General features: G+C 38.3%; 1 protein-coding gene across 1 annotated transcript in view; it reads left to right on the top strand.

Annotated features, from left to right (window-relative positions):
• FRAS1 (Fraser extracellular matrix complex subunit 1) overlaps window positions 1-20,618 on the top strand; it is a 414,255-nt gene that overhangs the window by 213,285 nt on the left and 180,352 nt on the right. The window contains 4 exon segments of the mRNA XM_025043815.1: window positions 4,251-4,391; window positions 5,967-6,107; window positions 7,388-7,564; window positions 20,275-20,415. Coding sequence (XP_024899583.1) covers window positions 4,251-4,391; window positions 5,967-6,107; window positions 7,388-7,564; window positions 20,275-20,415 — 600 coding nt within the window.

The following is a 20,618-nucleotide window of genomic DNA, read 5'->3' as shown; positions in this document are numbered from 1 at the left end:
TGAAAGTATTTTCCTGTTTTCTTATCTTTTAACTTCTGTTGTGGTGCTCTTTGTTGAACAAAAAATTCATCATTTTTTACCTTAACATTTTCCTTTTGAATTTTTAAGAAGAATTCTGTTGTTTTTGAACTTGAATTATCTTATTGTTCTGCTCAAGGTTACAAAGAAATTATCCTACATTTTTCTTCTATTAACCTGACAGTTTTAACTTAGATCATTGAGCCATCTAGAGTCCACATATAGATATGGGTTTAAGTAGGGGTCCAGCTTTATTTTTCTCTATTTCATGATTCAGTTTTCCCAACATCATCTATAATTCAATCTAATATTCTCCGTTGATCTTTATTGTATATTGTTTCCATATGCACATAGATGTGTCTCCGAACTATTTTAGTATTCTAAATATCTGTTTTTGTACCTTAGTACAAATTATTTTGTTTTGTATTTTCATTAATTTATATTCGTTTACAATATGTCTCAATATCTGATTGGGCAAATTCTCCCTTTCAACTTTGTTTTCTTTTTTTTAAATTAAATTTATTGGGGGTGATATTGGTTAATAAAATTATATGTTTCATGTGTACAATTCAATAATACATCATATATATATTGTGTTGTGTTCACCACCCAAAGTTAAATTACCTTCTGTTGCCGTATATTTGACCCCCTTTATCTTTATCTACCTGCCCCCCGCTTGCTCTCCCCTTCCCTCTGGTAACCACTAAACTGTTCTCTATGTTCATGAATCTCTATTTGTCATCTTGTTTGTTTGTTGCTTTCAGTAATATATCCCACGTATGAGTGAAATCATATGGTTCTCAACATTTTCTGTCTGACTTATTTCGTTTAGCATGATAATCTCAAGATCCATCTATGTTGTCGCAAATGGCAGTATTTCATCTTTTCTTATGGCTGAATAATATTCATCTTTGTTTTCAAAGTTAACTAAGCTGTTCATAGACTTTAGAATATGTTTATTGAATTTCCAATAAAATTTAGCTGGAATTTTTATTAATATTTTATTGAAGTTATAAGCTAGTTTTGGAAAAAATGACTTCCTAATAATTTAAATTTACAAATTATACTCTCAAGTATTACTTTAGGTGTGTCTTAAAATGTTTGATTTATAATGTTTTTACTGTTAATTCTATATTTTTAAAAATTTCTGCTGTTTATTTCTGGGAAAATGTACTTAGCTTGCAGATTATTCAGTTCTATTGAGATGCAGTTCTAGAACTGAAAATTTAGAAATTTCTATGGAGGGTGGAAAGAAAGATACTTTTTAGATTTATTTTGCTTCTTTGTTCTAGTTATGAATTGAGGGGGTGATCTTCTTTTTCTTTGATATGAAAGGCATTGCCTTTGCTCATTTACTGAAGATTATCTTGCCTTACATATTTGCTTCTAGAGAGGTGCCAAGTTCTCCAGTATTCAGGATGGAACATTTGGCCTCATCTTTTGCATCTTTTTTCTTACATTTTTGAAATATTTTCAGGAGGTTAGCATGGTATAGGTGGATTAAGAGAACAGACAGAATAAATCTCAGCATTGATTCTCTGATAGTGAGAATAAGGTTTATCTTGCAAGTTTTTAAAGAATTTAACCCAAACAAACAGAGACTCATAGACATGGATAATGGACTAGTGGTTACCAGAGGGTAGAGAGTGAGGGAGGAGGGGGGAGATAGACGAGGTAAAGGGGGTCAAATATAGGAGGAGGGTGAAGTGGGAAGGGGATCAAATATATGGTAGCTGAAGGAAACTGGCCTTTGGGTGGTAAACACACAATAGAATGTGCAGATGTCAAATTGTAATGTACACCTGAAAATTATATAATCGTATTAACCAATGTTATCCCAATAAACTTAATAAAAAATTGAAACAATAAACAAAAAATAAATAAATAAAAAGGAAAATAAGACAACAAAAATAAATAAATAACATAAAGAATTTAGCCAATGAGTATAGAGTAGATGGAGTCATAGACTTTCCTGCAGCTGCATTCACCCTCACCTCCCTTCCTTCACACTCAGAAAAGGAGGGCAGGGCTTTCTCTGGTCTGTTCAAAGCTGATTTCTTCTTCTGTACTTTTGAATGGGCATCCTCCTTTTCTCTTAGGCATTCTTTCAACAAATTTTCAGACTCTCCTCTTTTAAAAAATCTTTCCCAGGATCTATACTTGCCTTGAGCTTTTACAATATTGGAAGGGCAAAACATCCCCTCACCTTTTTAATTATTTTTCTCTCTGTCCCCTTTTATTTATAGCCAGAAGCCTTTAAAGGAACAGTTAATAATCATGGCCTTCACTCTCATTCTGTCCAATGACTCCACTGAAGTGGTAGTGGTACAGGTGACCCATATTTCAATTTCTAAGTGTGGTGAGCCATGTTCAAACTGTATTGGTCCTTGCTTCACGGATAATGACTTCCTTCTTGAAATTTTTTTTTTCTCCCTTGGCTTCTCAGCCACCATACTTTCTGTCCTATCTTTGTATCATTTCTTCTTAGTCACCTTTGCTAGTTTTTCATTTTTCATTAAATGTTGATGCTCTCCAGATCCTTAACTACTACTGTCTTATCTTTCATGCTTTTCTGAATAAATCAACTAATTTCTGATTTCAACAACCACCTATATGTGATGACCCCCAGGCCTCTCCCTTGAGTTCTGGAATTATAAATCAGGCTATTTACTGGTCTGCACCTATCTAAAATTGTTCATAGCCCCCCATACCTACTCTCTCCTTCTTACATTCTGTGCATGACATCACCTATCCTCCAAGTCAGACCCCTGGAAGCCATCTGAGATACTTTCTCCTACGTAGATGTCAAATCTATCATCTCCTCCACAGCCTTGATTCAACCCTTGATCATATTCTGTGAGCATTTCCATGGTCTTACAACTAGGCCCCCAACTCTCCTTCCTCATCCCTCCAAACTATCTTCCAAACTAAAGCCAAAGTGATCTTATACCCAAACATGGCTGTGTCTCTATTGTGTTTAAAACTTGGCAGGGGCTCCTTTCACAGGATGAGAATCTAGACTTTAGAGTCTGGCTTATAGATTTATATGATCTGGCCCTGTCCAGCTAAGTGGAGCTGTTCTTTCCCTGGACAGCCCAGGCTTTTGCCAGACTCTTGGCCTTTCCTTGCCTCACTGCTTCAACCAGGATTACATTCCCATCTGCAAGGCATGCTCTGACTCACTTCCCAAGGCAATGTTCAAGGATCGCTTCTTATATGAATCCTTTCTTGACCTTTTATACCTCCTACCCGTCACACATATTTTGGAATTTTCATTGTACCTATGTGAACCAATCTGAGTGGTAACTGTAATATTTCCAATATTATACATGTTTCTTTCCCTCCATTAGATTCATAAGCCCCTTAAAGCAAAGACCAAGTTAATTTGACACAGTACCTGGCACAGAGCTTAAGAAATGTTTTGGGCGCTAAATGAGTGACTAAGTGAATGAGTAGACCCTGGAAGATTGTGTGACGTTCAACAATTTCAGCATAATTCTTTTTCCCCCTCTTTAATTCCCCCCCTCCCCACTTCCACCCCTGACCTATGGATGTTGCTGTCTCCCTTTTAAGAAATGGATCTCTGAAGGCAGTGCGTTTCCTCCCATGCGCTTGTGGCGTGCACTTGGGGCCTGGCTCACCCGGGGTCTGGTGCCACCAGGGCCTGGCCCATGGCTCCACCTGGGTACAAACCCAGGACCTTCTATGTGTAAAGCAGACGTGCTAACCACTACACTATGGAGCCACCCACTCAACATAATTTTTGTATCATGGTTTTGCTTAGTAGACCTCTGAGTTTCTGAATTCTCTGTCCAACTAGGGTAGCCGGATAAAGGATGAAATATTTGAGACAAATTTAAACTAAATAATTATTCATTATTTATCTGAAATTTAAACTTATTTGGGCATCTAGTATTTTTTATTTGGTAAACTTGGCAACTCTACCTTTAAGGCCATTTAAACTTTAAATCCCTTATTAAATTGGATACACTGGGGAGTGTGCCTCAGAGTATTTGTTATGCTTAGTGATGAATAATTCTTTGGTTCTTCAACTGTGAAACCAGAAAGTGCAGAATCCTTTGAAATGTTGGAATCAAGGAGACAGAACTCAGCTGAACAGCCAGAGAATGAGATTACTCTGTCGATACCAACTGTGGACGTTGTAAAAAATAGACTTCTTTGCTCTCTTGGCTAGCTATTGACTTTCTCTGATGAGTTTTCCTTCCCCTTAGCTTGTGACCAATCCTGTAAGAGTTGTGGCTCCAGTAGTCCGCGATGTCTTACCTGTACTGAAAAGACAGTGTTGCACGATGGCAAGTGCATTTCTGAATGCCCTGGTGGGTACTACGCTGATGCCACTGGCAGATGCAAAGGTAAGACATGGGTCACCATCAACATTTTTATGCTGCTTTATGAGCAGCTTTATGCTGCTCACTTGGGAATTTGTGTATATGTTGGGAAAATACCAAATTAAAAGGAATAGCTTTTTCATTATAGAACCTATGTATTTGGTATGGGAATTGGAGATATGGGTGGATGCTGAGGAACTAGAGTGATTAAATAAAAGACTTATGCACATCAGTCATCATTAGAGATCATTTTGTCTTTTTGAAATGCCAAGAACATCTTTAAGATCTTCATACAGTCTGTATGTACTTATAAACCATCACCAACTTAGGCTGTAGGTATTACAGAGTCATTCCTCATCTATAAACACATGTATTGACAACTATAACACATCACAAATATAATATCAAACAAGTCTGTATCTATTGAAAATTTGGTCTTATGTGCTATTTATATATTGTTTCTTTCAGACTTACACAACTTAAACTATCAAACGTTCCCATTTGAGACTTTGTTAATTTTAACTTATATGTGCTTGACTTGTAGCTTTCCTTATGGGCAATGCTGGGAACTAATTGCTGCCTAGAACAACTTGATTGCCCCTCCTTACATCCTCACTTCTACCTAGTGTATTTTGATGACAGATATTCAGACCTGTCCCTCAATCTCTTATCAATTTTCCCTTTGTCTGCCAACCTCGGTACTTATCCAGTGTTGGTCTCTTTTCTTCAGCATTCTGCCCCTAAGGGTCTCATTCTATCTCTACACTCCCCTCTCCCAGCTCCTGACTCTTGTCTTTTGGAACCTTCTTCCAGTATCCCCTGTCCTTTAGGACAGGCTATGGTACCATATATCTCTCGGAGTCAGAGATGTCCCACTGTTACCACCCAGGACCAAAGCAGGGGATATGTGTGTCTGACATTGTCATATGTAATGGTCAGATTCTTAAATGTTATTCTTACTTAGAATCCCAGAATGTCCAAGCTAGAAGAACCTTAAATGATTATTTAGTCCAAACTCTTACTGTGTGTAGCTGAGGAAACTAGGCTTGGAGAGACCTACACTTGGCGAGAGTCATAGATAAATTAGCGGATAAGCCGGTCAAAATTCCAGTGCTCCCAACACTCAGACCTATGAACTTTCTATTCATTTTTATTCAAGTAAGGAGTTTTATGTTCAGACAGACTCAGGGCTAAATCCCAGCCCTGCTACTAATTAGCTCTCGGATCTTAAGTAAATTTTTTAACTTCCCAAGACCTCACTTTTGTTCATCTATAAAATGAGGTTAATAATACCTACCTCATAATGTTGCTATGAAGATAAAAGTGACGATGCATGTAAAACGTTTAATACAAACACTAAATAAAGGGTAGCTAATAAATAATAGAACATGGATAAAAGATGGAGAAAGGGCAATGTGGGCAGTTCTGGGAATTATAATCACCTCCTGACACATCTTTTCGCTTGATTTGGTGTGAGAACTGAAGGGAGATTGAGGGTGATAGAGGAGGGGGCTTCCTAGCCCATTAGGAGCCCAGTCAAGAAGTGAGCTCTTTGGTCACCTCAGTCCCTTTGTGTTTCCCTCTCATTCTCTTCCTCAGTTTGTCATAACTCATGTGCCAGCTGCTCTGGACCAAGGGCCTCTCAGTGTACAGCCTGCGCCCACCCCCAGGCTCTGCGCCAAGGCTACTGTCTGCCCACCTGTGGAGAGAGCTTCTACCCTGACCATAGGGTCTGCAAAGGTATCGTTGGTGTCATCATTATGCTTAAGAGCCTTTCCCGTCACAAAGATATCGATTTCAGTTACTTTTCAGTACAACTTTTCCTCTGGTATATCTTCTATGGCTATGCATACATTATATGCTTTTTTCCATTTCACGAGATAATCTGAAAGATCACATCTGAATATATGTGAAGACACCAAAAGTTTATGATTTTTCTGGCTTTCTTTGAGAGGAATGTTGTTTTTCTTTTCTGTACATTAAAACAAAAAACACTCTTATTTTCTCTTTTTTCTATTTTCCTAGCATTGCTAATGTTTTTCTTAGTCTTCATTTTCTTTTTCCCTGAAGAACCTCTTTTTTGTTAATGATATTGCTGAGCAAACTGAGAGTCACTAGCAATGCCTCTAGGCTGAGTAAAATGGAAAATCTTACATAGCTGTTTGCCAAAAAAGGCTTTGGGCTTATTGGGAGGGCAGTACATTTGAGCCTTTTGAAACTAGGACATTCACTTTAATTAAGTGAAATTAATTTATATTTATTTATATGTAGGACACCTTAGAAAAAAGTTTGAGAATAGTTAGAAGAAAAACGTGTTTAAAACAGGCAACTGCAATAAATATTCTGAGAAGGAAAATATAGTGAGTCTTTTAAAAGAGAATTAATTGCATTGAAACGTGGGCATGAGATAATTTAAGTACTGTATTTGGTTCTGATTTTCACCAATAGCCAGGGAAAACAAGAAACTGATGGATTGTGAAATTCTTGGTGCTGCTCAAAAGAGACCTCTTCCTTGTTTTGAAAAGCAGCCTTTCCTGACATAAATTCTAAGAGGAATTTATTATCTGGACCCCTAAATAGTGGGTGATGGATGACATAATGGACAATGACGCAATGATGATTTTTGCAAAAACTACAATAATAGCTTTTCTATTCATGCTTCTTAAAAGTCTTCAACAAAAGCTGAGGACATACTGTTAAGCTGTCATTCTGTAAATGTGTTTTTCTGTGCATAGCTTTGGGTAGATATTGTCCAGTTTACTTTTTTTTTTTAAATGATCTAGCCAGGCAGCCCTAATAGGACCTGAGAGACGTAACTAGTTAACATCACCCTCACTTTGCCCCTTCACAGATATTATTATTATCACTCATGCTTTGTATAGAACACTAGAAAAACAATATTCTGACAGGATGTTTCTGGTGAACTTTTGTAAGTGGTTTTGATTTAATGATAGATTCCCCTTGGTCGTAACATATATATGATCCTTGGATTGTTCTCTGCATTTTATTTCTATTGGCAGCCTGTCATTCTTCTTGTCTGACTTGTGTGGGTCCAGAGCGCTCTCACTGTACCCAGTGTAAGAAGCCAGAGGAAGCACTGCAAGTTGAGCAGCTGTCTGGGGCAAACATCACCTCTGGTGAATGTCTATCCCAGTGTAGAACCCAATTTTACTTGGAGAACACAGGGCTGTGTGAAGGTGAGTAGTCGTGATTTGAGAAAATGTTGGGTGGCTTCCAGGCCTAACTTCTTGAGAGATCCTGGCTGTGAGGTGGAACCACAGCCAGGAAGACCTTTGTTTTCACAAAAGAGTGGTGGAGCAGAAGACTTACATGCAAAAGAATAGCCCCCTAATGTCCTTATTCCCATTGTGAATAATAGATGTTCTGAAAGAGCTAGTTCCTTTTACCCCACTGTCCCCAAAGTCATACTCTCAGAAGTTCCAGACTTCTGAACTCTCAGGAATTCTCAGGAATTCTTTCAGAGACTAGTATGAGTAGTTAAGAAAGACCCAGTGCTCATTATAAGAATAATAATTTATTATTTTTTCTCATTTGCTACTCTAAATATGAATTAATCCATTCAGGGCAAGATCTGGATTCTGTCAAAGTTTAGCAGTGATTCCTGCCATTGCCTTAGCATATCATCTATAGAAAATTGATGCCATCCTGAATTATTTGACTTAGTAGCCAGGCCATCTGTGGGTGGTTGAGGAGATGAAGGATATGTGTGTGTGTGTGTGTGTGTGTGTGTGTGTGTGTGTGTCTAATTTTGGGGGAAGTAAGGGTAGCAGGCCCCTCTCTGCTCCTAAAAGAAGCTGCCTTGCTGTTGAGCAAATTATTTAACTCTCAAGCTACCTGAAAAAAAAAATCCATTACTGATATTTCTTGTTGTAAACATAACATGTTTATTAAAGGAAATTTTGAATGTAGAAAAAAGTAGAAAAATAATCTGCCCACCACTTAACACTTAAAGCCAATTGCCTTTGCTATTTTGCTGTAATATATCTGAGATTTTTTTCTATACATAGCTTTGAGTTTTTATATTTGCAACATTACTGTAAGCATGCTGCATATTCGATTTTATATACTACAGGCCCACTTGTTAAAGTGGCTTCCAATTTACATAGAATACACCCTCACATGGAAATGCTGGATTTCAAGGTTAAGTTAAAAGATTTTGTATGCAGTGAGTCATACGGCATAGTAAGAAGTATGTAGAATTGGAATACAGAATCCCCAGGCCAGACTATTAAGCTCTCTGAGCCTTTGCAGTCACTGCATTAGAACAGGGATGATTCTCTTTCACACAGACTTTTTGCCAGGACTGAAGAAGGTTAGGAGTGTGAAAGGGCTTGGGAAATTGTAAAGCCCCCATGCTCAATTGATATAAATTTTAGTCCATATGCTCAGGTATTTAGGAATATTATAGAGGTAATTTCCTGATCCTAGGTGGTTTACACAGTGCCTAAAAATTGGGCAAGGGTCAGTATTCTCCAGATATCCTTGTTTCTGCCCAGATATACATTGTCCAAACTCAACTGTGGTCCCTTAAACTCCCCTGGCTCTGTTTCCATAGTCACTTGTGAAATGCGGGAATTTTTGTTGCTGCTGAGAGTCCCAGTGCCTTCCGAAGGCACACATCACACAGCCTTCCCCTCCGAGCCCAAGAGAGATTGAGAAGAAATCTTCCCAGTCTAATCCATGTAATTGGTTCCTTTCTACAATTTTGAATACTATTTTAAATTTGAAATGTTTAACACTTTTAAAGTTATGTTGTAAAATTAAAATTAAAGTGACCAAGGTTATTCATCCAGATAATAATGTTACTGTTGATTTGATAACTACACCATGAGCCAGGAACTGTAAAAAGTACCTTACTTGCTTTTTCACTCAGTCCTGATATCAACCTTATGAGACAATGGGACAACTAGAAAAGAACAGGCTGGAGGATGTTAAGGTTGTAACTTGCTCAAAGTCATGCAGCCAGCACAGGGTGGGAACATAAGTCAGTTTAACTCCAATATCCACACTCTAAAGCAGGATGCTACCGTATTGTGATTGCTCAAGGAGCAGAAACACAGCACACTAAGGCTGTAGATTTGGGACAGTTTAGATTTTAAAAAAGCATCTTGAAACGGGGGTGTTTTCTGGGAATCCTTTTGTACAGATACTTTTTAAAAAAATTAGAATTTAATCCTTCTGGAATGGTTTAATTATATGTTCCCCCATGAAAGGACTGGAATGACCCCTTGATCCTAGTAGCCCCATGATTTCATGCTAGTTAACATAATATTATCAGGTATCACACATACATCTGTCTACTCCCATTTATTACCAAATCCCTTTGCAATCTCTGCTAGATAGATTGTTGTACTCAATTTATAAGTGATGAGAATGTGGCAGAAAGAGGTTAATTGAGTTGCCCAAGATTCCATTGGGAAACAGAATGCAGCCATCAATTGTTTCCAACTGTACCTGAGTATTGAGTGTGTTGATTGATGTATTTCCTGTCACTCAACCCATATCTGTGGAAGCCTTTCTGCCTTCCCACAATCTGTTCCATTTTCGATTCTGCCCAAGTGTTGTCTATGAAATCGGACCTGGGAGTGTTATGAGATTTCCTTGGGCTCTCCTTCTCACATATTCCCAGAAATACCCTTGCTGCTCTGCAGAACATTTAAAAAGGTTGGAGTTTGGGTGTGTATGCCATTGAGAGTTTATTTTATAGCACCTTTGATCTCAAGTGCTTCTCTATAAGGAAGGGAAAAACAACTGTTTTCTGGAACTCTCTCTCTTCCTTTCTTTGAGACTGCAGCACGGAGTGATTAGAATATTACTGCAGCTAATGAAAGTGAGAAGCAGATGCATTATAGGAAGAAGCAATTTACTTAGAGTCTGAAATAGTGTCAGAGTTATTACGAAAGTTTCCACTCTGAGTTATAAGACAAACCCAGGAATTATCTAGTGGAAGATGAAGCAAAAAAAAAAAAAAAAATCAAGATATTTGAATAAAATCCAAAACTGTGATTGAAAGATAGAAAAATATAAAATTAACAAACAGAGACCAAAGCAAACATTGTTTATTAGTAATTGAAGGACAGTGGTTTTTAGTCATTTCTTCTATAAAAGTTGATGGAGTATCTCCTGGGTTCCAGGCATTGTCTAGGCACTGGGAGTGTCCTCATGAATGAGTCAGGTGAAATTTTTGCTCTCGTGGAATTTATATTCTAGTGACAGAAACAGGTAATAAAGAAATAGGTAATAAATAAATAGGTAAAGAAACAGGTAATAAAGAAACAACAGCAGCAACAAAACCAATGGCATACACTTGGCTAGTGGTCTGTGCTGTGACGCCTACACGGGGTAATGAGGGAAAAGAAAGCGTGGGTTGAGGTGCGCTCCAAAGCAGAAGTGTTCTGGCAAGATGAGGACAGCCACCTGCATGTGTTTGTCCTCTATTTTTGGCTCATTCTCCGAAACGAACTTGGGTACTTCAGAAGATGGAGCTTTGACATTATACTTCTTTTTCACGTGGCCTCGATGTTTCCAAAGGGTGGCTGGTACAAACAACAGTCTGTTACTGATTGTAAGACAATTTGGAGGTATTTGGTAGTTCACCAAAATCGTGAGTGTTAATTAAATATTTAGGATTCATTGAAAGAAGGATTTTAACAATTTTATCTAGAGTTGCTCTCACCTTGTTTAACTGATTGTTTGCTAGCATTGACAGATTCAAGTTAAAAAAAAAAAAAAGACAACAAAATCCAAGAAACACCCATTGGCTCCCTTGCCCAAATAATACAAAATAAATTACAAATTAATAAAAACCAAAGCCCTCCAAAACAATATCAAAAAACCATCCCTTACTTTTTCATCCATCTTCTCGCACTAGCTTTCCATGCCTCTCTGAGTTCCTGTGGGCCTAGGTGAGGTCTCTAGGGTAGAGCTGGGTGGGCTGTGCTGCTGCACAACTCCAAGGGCACATGTTCATGGGCATTTATCTGACTGGTGCCACCCAGGAGTCATTTAGTGAGTGTGCAGCCCAGTGCACATGGCAGCCCAGAGTGCACAGACAGTGCGAAGGGCCTGGAGCTCCCGTCACTGGGAGGCCTCCCATCTTTCCTACTGATGTTCCTAGCATCAGAGCAGGTTGCTCAACTCTGTCTCAGATTCTCCTCCCACTCTTTTTTGGGATCTTTTCTTTCTTTTAAAGGATTCAGCTATTTAGAATGTTTAACTTTTAGTTGCAGTCTCTAGAGCAGAGCTTCTCATGGGCATCTTGTTAAGATGTGCACTCAGAAATAGCAGGTCTGGGGTGGGGTCTGAGTGTGAATATCTCTAACGTGCTCCTAGATGAAGCTGCTGCCCCTGGTCCATGAACCGTAGTGTAAGTAAGGAAAGCCTCTTATTAAAGAAGGATAAGCACATCACTTTATCACTGTTATGCTTCTTTTGAACTAAAACAGTTTATAAAAAAAATTCCAATGTTTATTTCTTATCATTGCATGCATTAGATATTTTACAGAAACTTAAAAATATATAGATTAAAAAAATCTATTACTAGGTTACTCAGATTTAGCAAATAAAAATACAGAATTAGGCAATAAAAATATTTTGCAAATAAAAATGAATTTTCTCTATAAGTTTGTTCCTGATATTGCCTGAGATATTCTAAAATATTGTTCATTGTTTAAATGAAATTCAAATTTAACTTGATGTTCTTTATTTTATCTGTAAATCCTACTTACGACTTTTCTATCTTGAGATAACCTCTTTTAATCTTTTGACATAGATTCTTACAATTATTTATGTATACTACGTACACACACATATATATATCACCTTATAGTTTATAAATTCCTTACAACCAAGTATTTTATTTGGCGTTTACATTTGCTCCCATTTTATAGATGAAAAAAGTGAGGCTTAGAAACAACCAACTAAGAATAATTTAGCAACGGAGGATCTGGGATCTAATACATAGTGGCATAGGAAAAATTTTCTTCTTTTCAAGCGCAGATGCCTTGTTCTTAATGTTACACTAGAGCTTTACAATTTAATTTCAGGCCAGGCCATCTCAATTAATGATGCAGTTCAATCACCATGCCAACAATTTGGCAGTGGCGACCAGGAAGGGATATAAACACAGTCAGGATGATTAGTTTAGCCATGTAATTGCCCCGATTCTGTGGCAAATTAATGATGGATTTGTTCAATTCCCACATAGTTCAGCAAGAGGTTCAAGATGTTATAATTTTGAGGAAATTGCAAGTTTTATTTTAAAAATGAACTCTGTACTACAATAAAGTATTTTACTTACATATTTTTAAATGAACTGTGTCAGTGGAAACTCTGCTTTAAAAAAAGAATGCAGAGGTAACAAACATCACAGTGGTCTCCCATCCCTACGACAGCGGCCTTTTCGTTATACTTAGAATAAGGTAAACATCAGGGAAATTTTAGCAACTAAATTTGTCCAAGCCTTCTTTTTATGTCTTGAAGATAGTGTTTCCTCCTTAAGCTAGGTCTTACTTGTGGGGGCGGGGGGCGGGGGCGGTACACGGCACAAAATTTATACATTTGATATCAGTTTTAATAATTTCTTCCAGTTTTATTGAGCTATAATTGATAAATAATGTATTCATTTAAGGTATATAACATGATTTGATAATATGTATGTATTGAGAAATGATTGCCACAATAAGTTTAGTTAACATTGACCACCACACAGAATTATTATTTTTTTTTTGGTGTGTATAATAAGAACTTTTAAGATTTACTCTCTTAGCAACTTTCAAAGATACGACACAGTATTGTTAACTGTAGTCACCGTGCTGTACATTACATCCTTAGGACTTATTTATCTGATAACTGGAAGTTTATACTTTTTGACCCCCTTCACCTATTTTCCCCATACCTTGTCCACCCCATAATCACTATCTTTCTCTGAACCTTATCATTCAGCTGCCGTCGCTCTTAGTTGTCTCTGAAACCTTTGTGATTGCCCAAGCAGCTTTTTTGTTCTTCATGGCTCCCAGTAGGTGAGGGTGTGCCAAGACCTGTCAGTGCCCCAAAGGGGAGGATCTCAGGTGGAACCTAGATGCAGGCTGATTGAAAGCCTGATCTTCAGGCAGCAACTTTTAAAGTATGTAAAAATACCTCTTTGGGAGGAACACTGAGAGATGGCTGTTTCTGTCCCTCCCTCTACACTGAGCCCTGGGAGAATAGCCCTTTAAGAGCTGTTCGTCGGTTTGCTGCAGTCCTGTTGAACCCACCACCTGAAGCCACACTGGCCACCAGAGCCACCCTATCAAAGGTGTGTCCTCCCTTGGTGGAAGCTGTAAACTCCAGGCATCAGACGTGTGCACAAGCTCTTTCCACAGGTCTTGAGAGTGTGATTAAGGTGTCTGTGAGCCTCCCGGGTCTCAGAAGAGGATCACACACAGTGTTATTAAATTAGAAGCCCAACCTTTAGGCTGTAGCTTTTAAGATATGCAAATATGTCTCTTTCAGGGAAAAGACTGGGAGATGGGCATGTCTGACTGCTGCCTCTGCCTTGAGCCTTGAGGGAATGACCACCACAAGTTTTGCAGGCTGTTGAGAACTGTTTCTTTGTTTACTATAGTCTTATGGATCTTGTGGGCACAAGCCCTGTTGGCTTTCAGAGCTAGAGTTTTGGGGACCCTCTGGTGGAAGTCTTCAAGGTTGGGGCAGTATATGTTGAGTTCAGACCCTTTGCTCCTCAGGGAAGAACTGGGAGTCCTAAATGCATGTTGCTATTCTGGGTTTATGGCGAGACTGCCTCAGCCTTTCCTACTGTTTGATAAGGGTTTTTTCTCCTTTGCCTGTTGCTCAGCTAGTTTCTGGATTTCTTTCAAAGAGAATTGTGCCATGTATAGCTGTAGATTGATGTGTCCATGGGAGGAAGTGAGCTCAAGGGCCTTCTATGTCACCATCTTGGATAGGAACACCAATTTTTTTTTTAGTAAAAAAGTCACCAATTATTTTGGTCAATTAATTAACTTTCTCCAGGTGAAATGGAAGAAATAAAGTATATTGTGAGTATTTTGATCTATTTAGTTGTTGCTAAGATTTACCAAAGGCCTTAAGGCAAAGAGTTTTAATTAAAGAAATAAATGGGCAAGAGCCTGCCTGCTCAGCTTAAGAGTATGTTACAATTTATGAAGTTGGGATTCCCTTGCATTAATTGAATAAAAGATATGTCTTCTATATTAAGCAACATTCTTTAATGTAGTCTTTAGAGTGCTGACATAAGCTATATAAATGCATGCCTTCTGGTAATATTCAATATTCTTCACATTCTACTTCTTGCTTTTATAGCATGAGTGTGCTAGGCTTTGGAGATAGAAAGATGAAAAAGATACAGACCATGCCTTAAGGAAAGCATGATCAAGTAGGGGAGACTGACATTTAAACAAGTAATTAAAAGAACATGATACATGCTGGAATGTCAATAGGCACAATACACAGAAAGAACTCAAATAAAGGAGACTGACTCTCTGTAGGAGAGTATATGAGAAAAGATTTGCAGAGGGAAGACTTTACATCTCAGGCTGTTGAAGAATTAATAATTGTTCACCAGGGAAGAAGGTGGGAAGGGGCATTCTAGGCCAAGCAAACAGCAAATGCAAAGGCCTGGCATATTGGGAGAAGTACAGTGTATTTGGTATTCCTGCAGTGTAAGTTCCAAAGTGGTAAATCATGGGGAATGATACTGGAGACATGGGTGAGTCATGTCATAAAGTGCTTTATGTGCTGTGCTAAGGATTTTAGAGTTGACATTATTGGAATTGGAGAACCATTAAAAGATCTCAAATAGGGAATAATTTGGTCAATTAGCATTTTCTTCTCCTTTATTCTTATTTATTCTTATTTTTTTTATTATGGTGACATTGGTTAACAAAATTCAGTAAATTTCAGGTGTACAATTCAACAGTAAGGCATATATATACATTGCATAGTTAGATTTCTTTCTGTCACCACATATTTGACCCTTTTTACCCCATCTACCTCTCCCTCCCTTCTCCCCCTTACCTTCTGGTAACCACTAGTCTATAGTCCATGTCCATAAGTCTCTGCCTGTTTGTCCTCTTTATTTGTTGCTTTTAGGTTTATATCCCACATATAAGTGATATCATGTGGTTTTCAACTTTTTCTGTCTGGCTTATTTTGCTTAGCATGAGTATCTCAAGGTCCATCTATGTCGTTGCAAATGGCTCTATTTCATCTCTTCTTATAGCTGAGTAATATTCCATTGTACATATGTACCGTAACTTTTTTATCCAATCATCTATTGTAGTAAACTTTGGTTGCTTCCATGTTAATTAGCATTTTATAAAGATCTGTCTAGTGGTTGTATGGCAGCTAAATGGAGATAAATAGAGTGGGACTGGTTAGGAAATAACTGCACTAATCCACATCGTGAATAATGCTGAAGGCCTACACTAAGGGGTCAGGGAGATGGTTAAGTTGAGATAGAAGTAACAGAGATTTAAGAAGTAAAAATCAATATATTTTGGATGTGTTGTGGTGATGGATAAATAGATCTAAGGTTCTCAGCATGAGAGACTTGGTGAATGGCAGGGCTACCAAGCACGACAGTAAATGCACGAGAAAGTCCAAGTAGGGGTACAATGTAGGATTGGGGGTAGATAATGAGTAAAGTTTTGGATAGAAGGAGTGTGATGTCATAATTTACACTAAGTAGATATGGACTGAGCTTGGAAATGGTAGTGAGTAGTATTTAGAAATGAGGAGTATGATATACCGATGAAACGCCATGTGGAGATATCCCCTAGGCAGTTAGATCTATGTGATTGGAGTTCAGAGTGAAAGTCAGAGATATATACATAAATTGGGACACCTCCCCCCAGCATGTAAGCCATAAGTTTGCCCAAGAATGAGAAGAAAAAAGGCAGCAATTTTAGGAAGCTCCAATTCCCATGACATAAACAGAGAAAGGCTAAAAAGAAATGATCAAAGAGATAAAAGAATTAGAAGAGTATGCTGCCAGTGTTTTCATCTGCCCATCCGCCTGCCAAATCGCTTACCTACCCACCCATCCAGTCCGCAGGAATTCATTTATTGAGAATTTACGACATGATGGGGGCAGGGATTACAATAGATGCTAAGGGGTTCACAGAGATGGAAAAGATGTAATTTTTACTCTTAAAGCATTCCCAATCTAGTGCGTGTGGGGGGCGGGGGGAGGAATAGGTTAAATCATATTCATTTAAAAAAGAAAAAAGAAGAAAAAGGAGGGTGAGGGAAAGGGAGAGATCGATTTTATTTGACCTCATTCATTTCAATTTTCATCCCTTATAACAGTATACTCCTACTGTATATCTTAGAGGATTTTTATATTTACATCATAATTTGAAAGAAGCCTACCTCCAAAAGTGTTTTGACATGAAAAGCCAGAAAATTTTATATAATATAAAAGTAGGGATGCTAGACCACTCTTTATGTCAATAAATAGAAAAAAGAAGTAGTGTTCATTGTCTGAAATTTAAATAGAAAAGAGAATGATCAAAAATTGATATGTTTTAATTGTTTTAGATAAATTTAGGTAAATTTATCCAGGCCAACTGGACTTTACAACCATCTAAGGACACTTTTAGTGTCGATACTTAGTGCTTAAGCAGCTCAGTTTTGCTTCTTCAGAAATATACTTAGCCGTCAACTGGAAAGCCACTCTCTAGAAATATAGTACTACGTGGACAAATTATTCATAGAACATCTTTCAAATCTCTTCTATATATGCCCTGTAATGGAGTTAGTCTTCCTTGAAGGATCTTAGACTTCAATCTAGAACTCTTGCTATGAAATCAGCTTCCACAGAATGATAAAGCTCATAAAAGTCGCTGAGATAGTGTAGACATTTCCACAACCAGCACAGAATTGGAGTTTTATAAGATCATTTTAAAGATGCAGATGCAAATGACTGCACTTACAGAAACTGAGCATTATAGAGAAAAAAGTACTTCGAGAGAATGGTCACCCAGTTTATCTTTTCCCCTCAGTGCCACATGGCAACTAACCAGCTCTTTATCTGCTTGGTTCTTAAACATTTCCAGTGAAGGCAATTCTGAAGTTTGCCATGGTGATGTTCACTGAGGCTTATTTCTAAAATCTGGTGGGTGGCAAAAGGACTTTGTCCTAGAAATCTTGGCCCATCAGCCTTTCAAGGCGTTTGTCCTGTTTGCTTTCCTTATATAATTCAGTAATTTTTTTTTCACATTGGTCCAGGTTATCACATTGACTTTACAACCGAATGAAATGAAATAAAATATGCTGTAATGCATTAATTCATCTTTTTCTAGTTTTTAATTCTGCAATGATATGCTTTGATTTCCTGTTTATTAGGAAGGTGTAACAGGAAGAGCTAGGGATTTTAGCAGTCTTGTAAAGACTAATATAAACATATTGGTATTATCGTAGGTATATTTAAGTAGAAAATATTGTATTGCTTCTAGTTGCTTACCCAAATCATCCTGGAAAGCTTTGTGTTGACAATATAATTTAGCTGGGGTTTTAAATACTACTACTTTACTTTCCACTACGTGCTGTTTCATTTTGTGTTAAACATGTCTTAAATAATGGGCGAATGTGTACCCTTCTTTGATAATATTTACTTAAATATCAGTTTATCTATTTGTTTTTTAAAGAGGAAATATTTTCACAGTGATTCTGAAAATACTTGGGAAAAAATTCCTGTGACTTGTGCTAACAGAGCCATCTAGGAAAAAAAATTATTTTAAAAATTGGGGCTCTAGCTCTGTTTTTCATATAGTAATAAATACTGTTGACTAGATATAAAGCTCTACAGTATATTCAAAGATGATAGTTAAAGTATTTATCAACCAATAGGGCAAGAATACTGCCCAGTCAGAATGGGCACTGGCCTTAGGACAGGAACAAGATCCTGGGGAGTCCTTGTTACAGGTGTTAAACCTTTAGGTTTATGGAAGAGGCAGGGTGTCAGGATAGGGCCATGCTGCAGGAGAGCACTAGAAGACTTAGGACAGCTGCCACATACCAGCCAAGTACCAATAGTTTAATGCTGTAACAAATGGTACTGCTGGATCAGACTTCTGACTTCTGTCAGCCCCGCGTATACCAAAGATGTATGTTACATTTTTATTGGGGGTTGGTGGAAATGGGTACCTCAGTGGTGTCAAATCACATCTAGTTCTTCCAAGCTGCTGCTCTGTAAGTCTTCTGGGTGTTTGGTTGAGGTGGCAGGGGAGGCAAAGAGGAGACTGCAGGTGGTGTCCCTACAGCTGGTGGATCTTGTCCATTGCACAGAAGGTTGCCCAAAATGCATGGGGTCATCCACGTGGGTAAGAACCAGATCTTTGTCTTACTCACTATTGGTACCCTAGCACCTAGATTTCTTTGACATTTAATAATGAATGAACGAATGATTGGAGGTAAATATCAGGCTGTTTCATGATGTAGGTCGTATTATTATTCAGGTATGGTGAGGCCAACAGATTAGGAGATAAGTGCTATTGAAAAGATAGTTCGTTAGTCACAGTTCCCAAGAAGAAGAGGCACATCAGTCTGCGGAGAGGCAACACAGGAGGGAGCGAGGGGACAACGTGGACAAGAGCCTTTGTTTGTGTTCTCATGGGAAAGAACAAGTGAGGCAGGGTAAACAGGCTCAGGATTGGCCAGTTTGAATAACTTCAGTGGGCTCTAGGATATAGTGGCTGTTTCTAGTTGCCAGATACCTGGCACTAGAGTGATTAAGTGATAGTGGTCCTGAGTGTACAGCCTGTAGAGAAGGTGATGGTGTATGGACTCTGAACTGGTTCGTTAGCACTCGAAGGCATACTCAAAGGCTAGTCATTTCCCATCTCTAGAAACTGGCTAGCCCTGGAAGGGGCAGTCTCTCCAGGATCACCAAGGCCCATGATGTCAAAGCATCAGAAACAGAAAATAAAAAAGCATGATAAATACACTGGCCACCCTTGGAAAATGATGCACATATCTTCTTTACTCTTAAAAGTCAGATGTAGGCAAGCAGAGGTGTTTTCTTTCTCTTTGCTTCCACATTTCTTTTTATACTTACAGGTCCTTGTAGCATACCATTTAATGGTAATATAATTATAACTAAGGTTTATTAAACTCTTACTATGTGTTTAGCATTATCCTAAGAACTTCACATGTATCAACCCAATTAGTGTCCACAGCACCCCATGCAGTATATATAGTTTTTATTCTCATTTTATACACAAGGAAGTAGGAGCCTTGAGAAATTACATACTTTAATCAAGGTCACATAGAGTTACAATGAGATGCTCTTATTTTCTGTGCTATACTCTATCTCCCATTCATCGTATTCCAATTACTTGCTTGTGAGTCTATTGATGCAGCTAGTTTTAGCAGCTCAAAATTTGGGACAGTTCTTCTTACTTGGGTATGTCCAGCCTCCATCAGAAAGCAGGCACCATATAAACCTTTGTGGAATCAATAAGTAAAGCTTTCATCACCTTTCTCTCTAATTTGAGCAGCCTGATAAGCAGCACATTGCTTAGTGACGGTGGAGGAGCCGTCCTGGGGGAAGAAAACCTGTTTTATGGCTTCCTATTCTTTATTCGACATTCTCTGAGAATGAGAACTTGGGAAGAGAGAAATGTATGAAGCTATAAATGGTTATTTCTGTGTTGTGGCATTTATGCCTTCTTAATCTGTGTGCCACAGATGCTTGCTTTGCGGGACCTGGCCTTTAGAAAGAAGTATGTGAGATATGTCCTTGGGAAAATGAAGAGAAAGTGCAGAACGTGTTCCAACCCGGGAACGTTAACTGAAGAGACGGGGCTACTGTGCTTGTCGTATGGTGGCTTTCCTGACTGTCTCCTCTGCTTCATCCTTCTTCCAGCTTGCCACCAGTCCTGTTTCAGGTGTGCAGGGAAGAGCCCTCATAACTGCACAGCCTGCCGGCATTCCCATGTCCTGTTAGATGGCCAGTGCCTCTCTCAGTGCCCAGATGGACACTTTAACCAAGAAGGCAGCTGTACAGGTGAGTATGTAAAATGTCCAGGTTTTGTCTTCATAATGCAGCCAGACACTGTAATTAGAAACCTTGTCATAACAGGAGACTTGGGCTGGGCTGTAAATCATTGTCTTGAACTTGTAGGAGTAAAGGGAACAAGAGAAATTCTGTTCTCTAATAAGGAAGCATAGAAGGAGAGAAAAATTAAAATTGGCTTTACCCTCAGCATA

The sequence above is a fragment of the Pteropus alecto genome, unplaced genomic scaffold, assembly GCF_000325575.1.
Source record: "Pteropus alecto unplaced genomic scaffold, ASM32557v1 scaffold161, whole genome shotgun sequence".
NCBI classification, from domain to species: domain Eukaryota; kingdom Metazoa; phylum Chordata; class Mammalia; order Chiroptera; family Pteropodidae; genus Pteropus; species Pteropus alecto.
The sequence above is the reverse complement of the archived record's forward strand: the minus strand, read 5'-3'. Positions and strand labels throughout refer to the sequence as shown.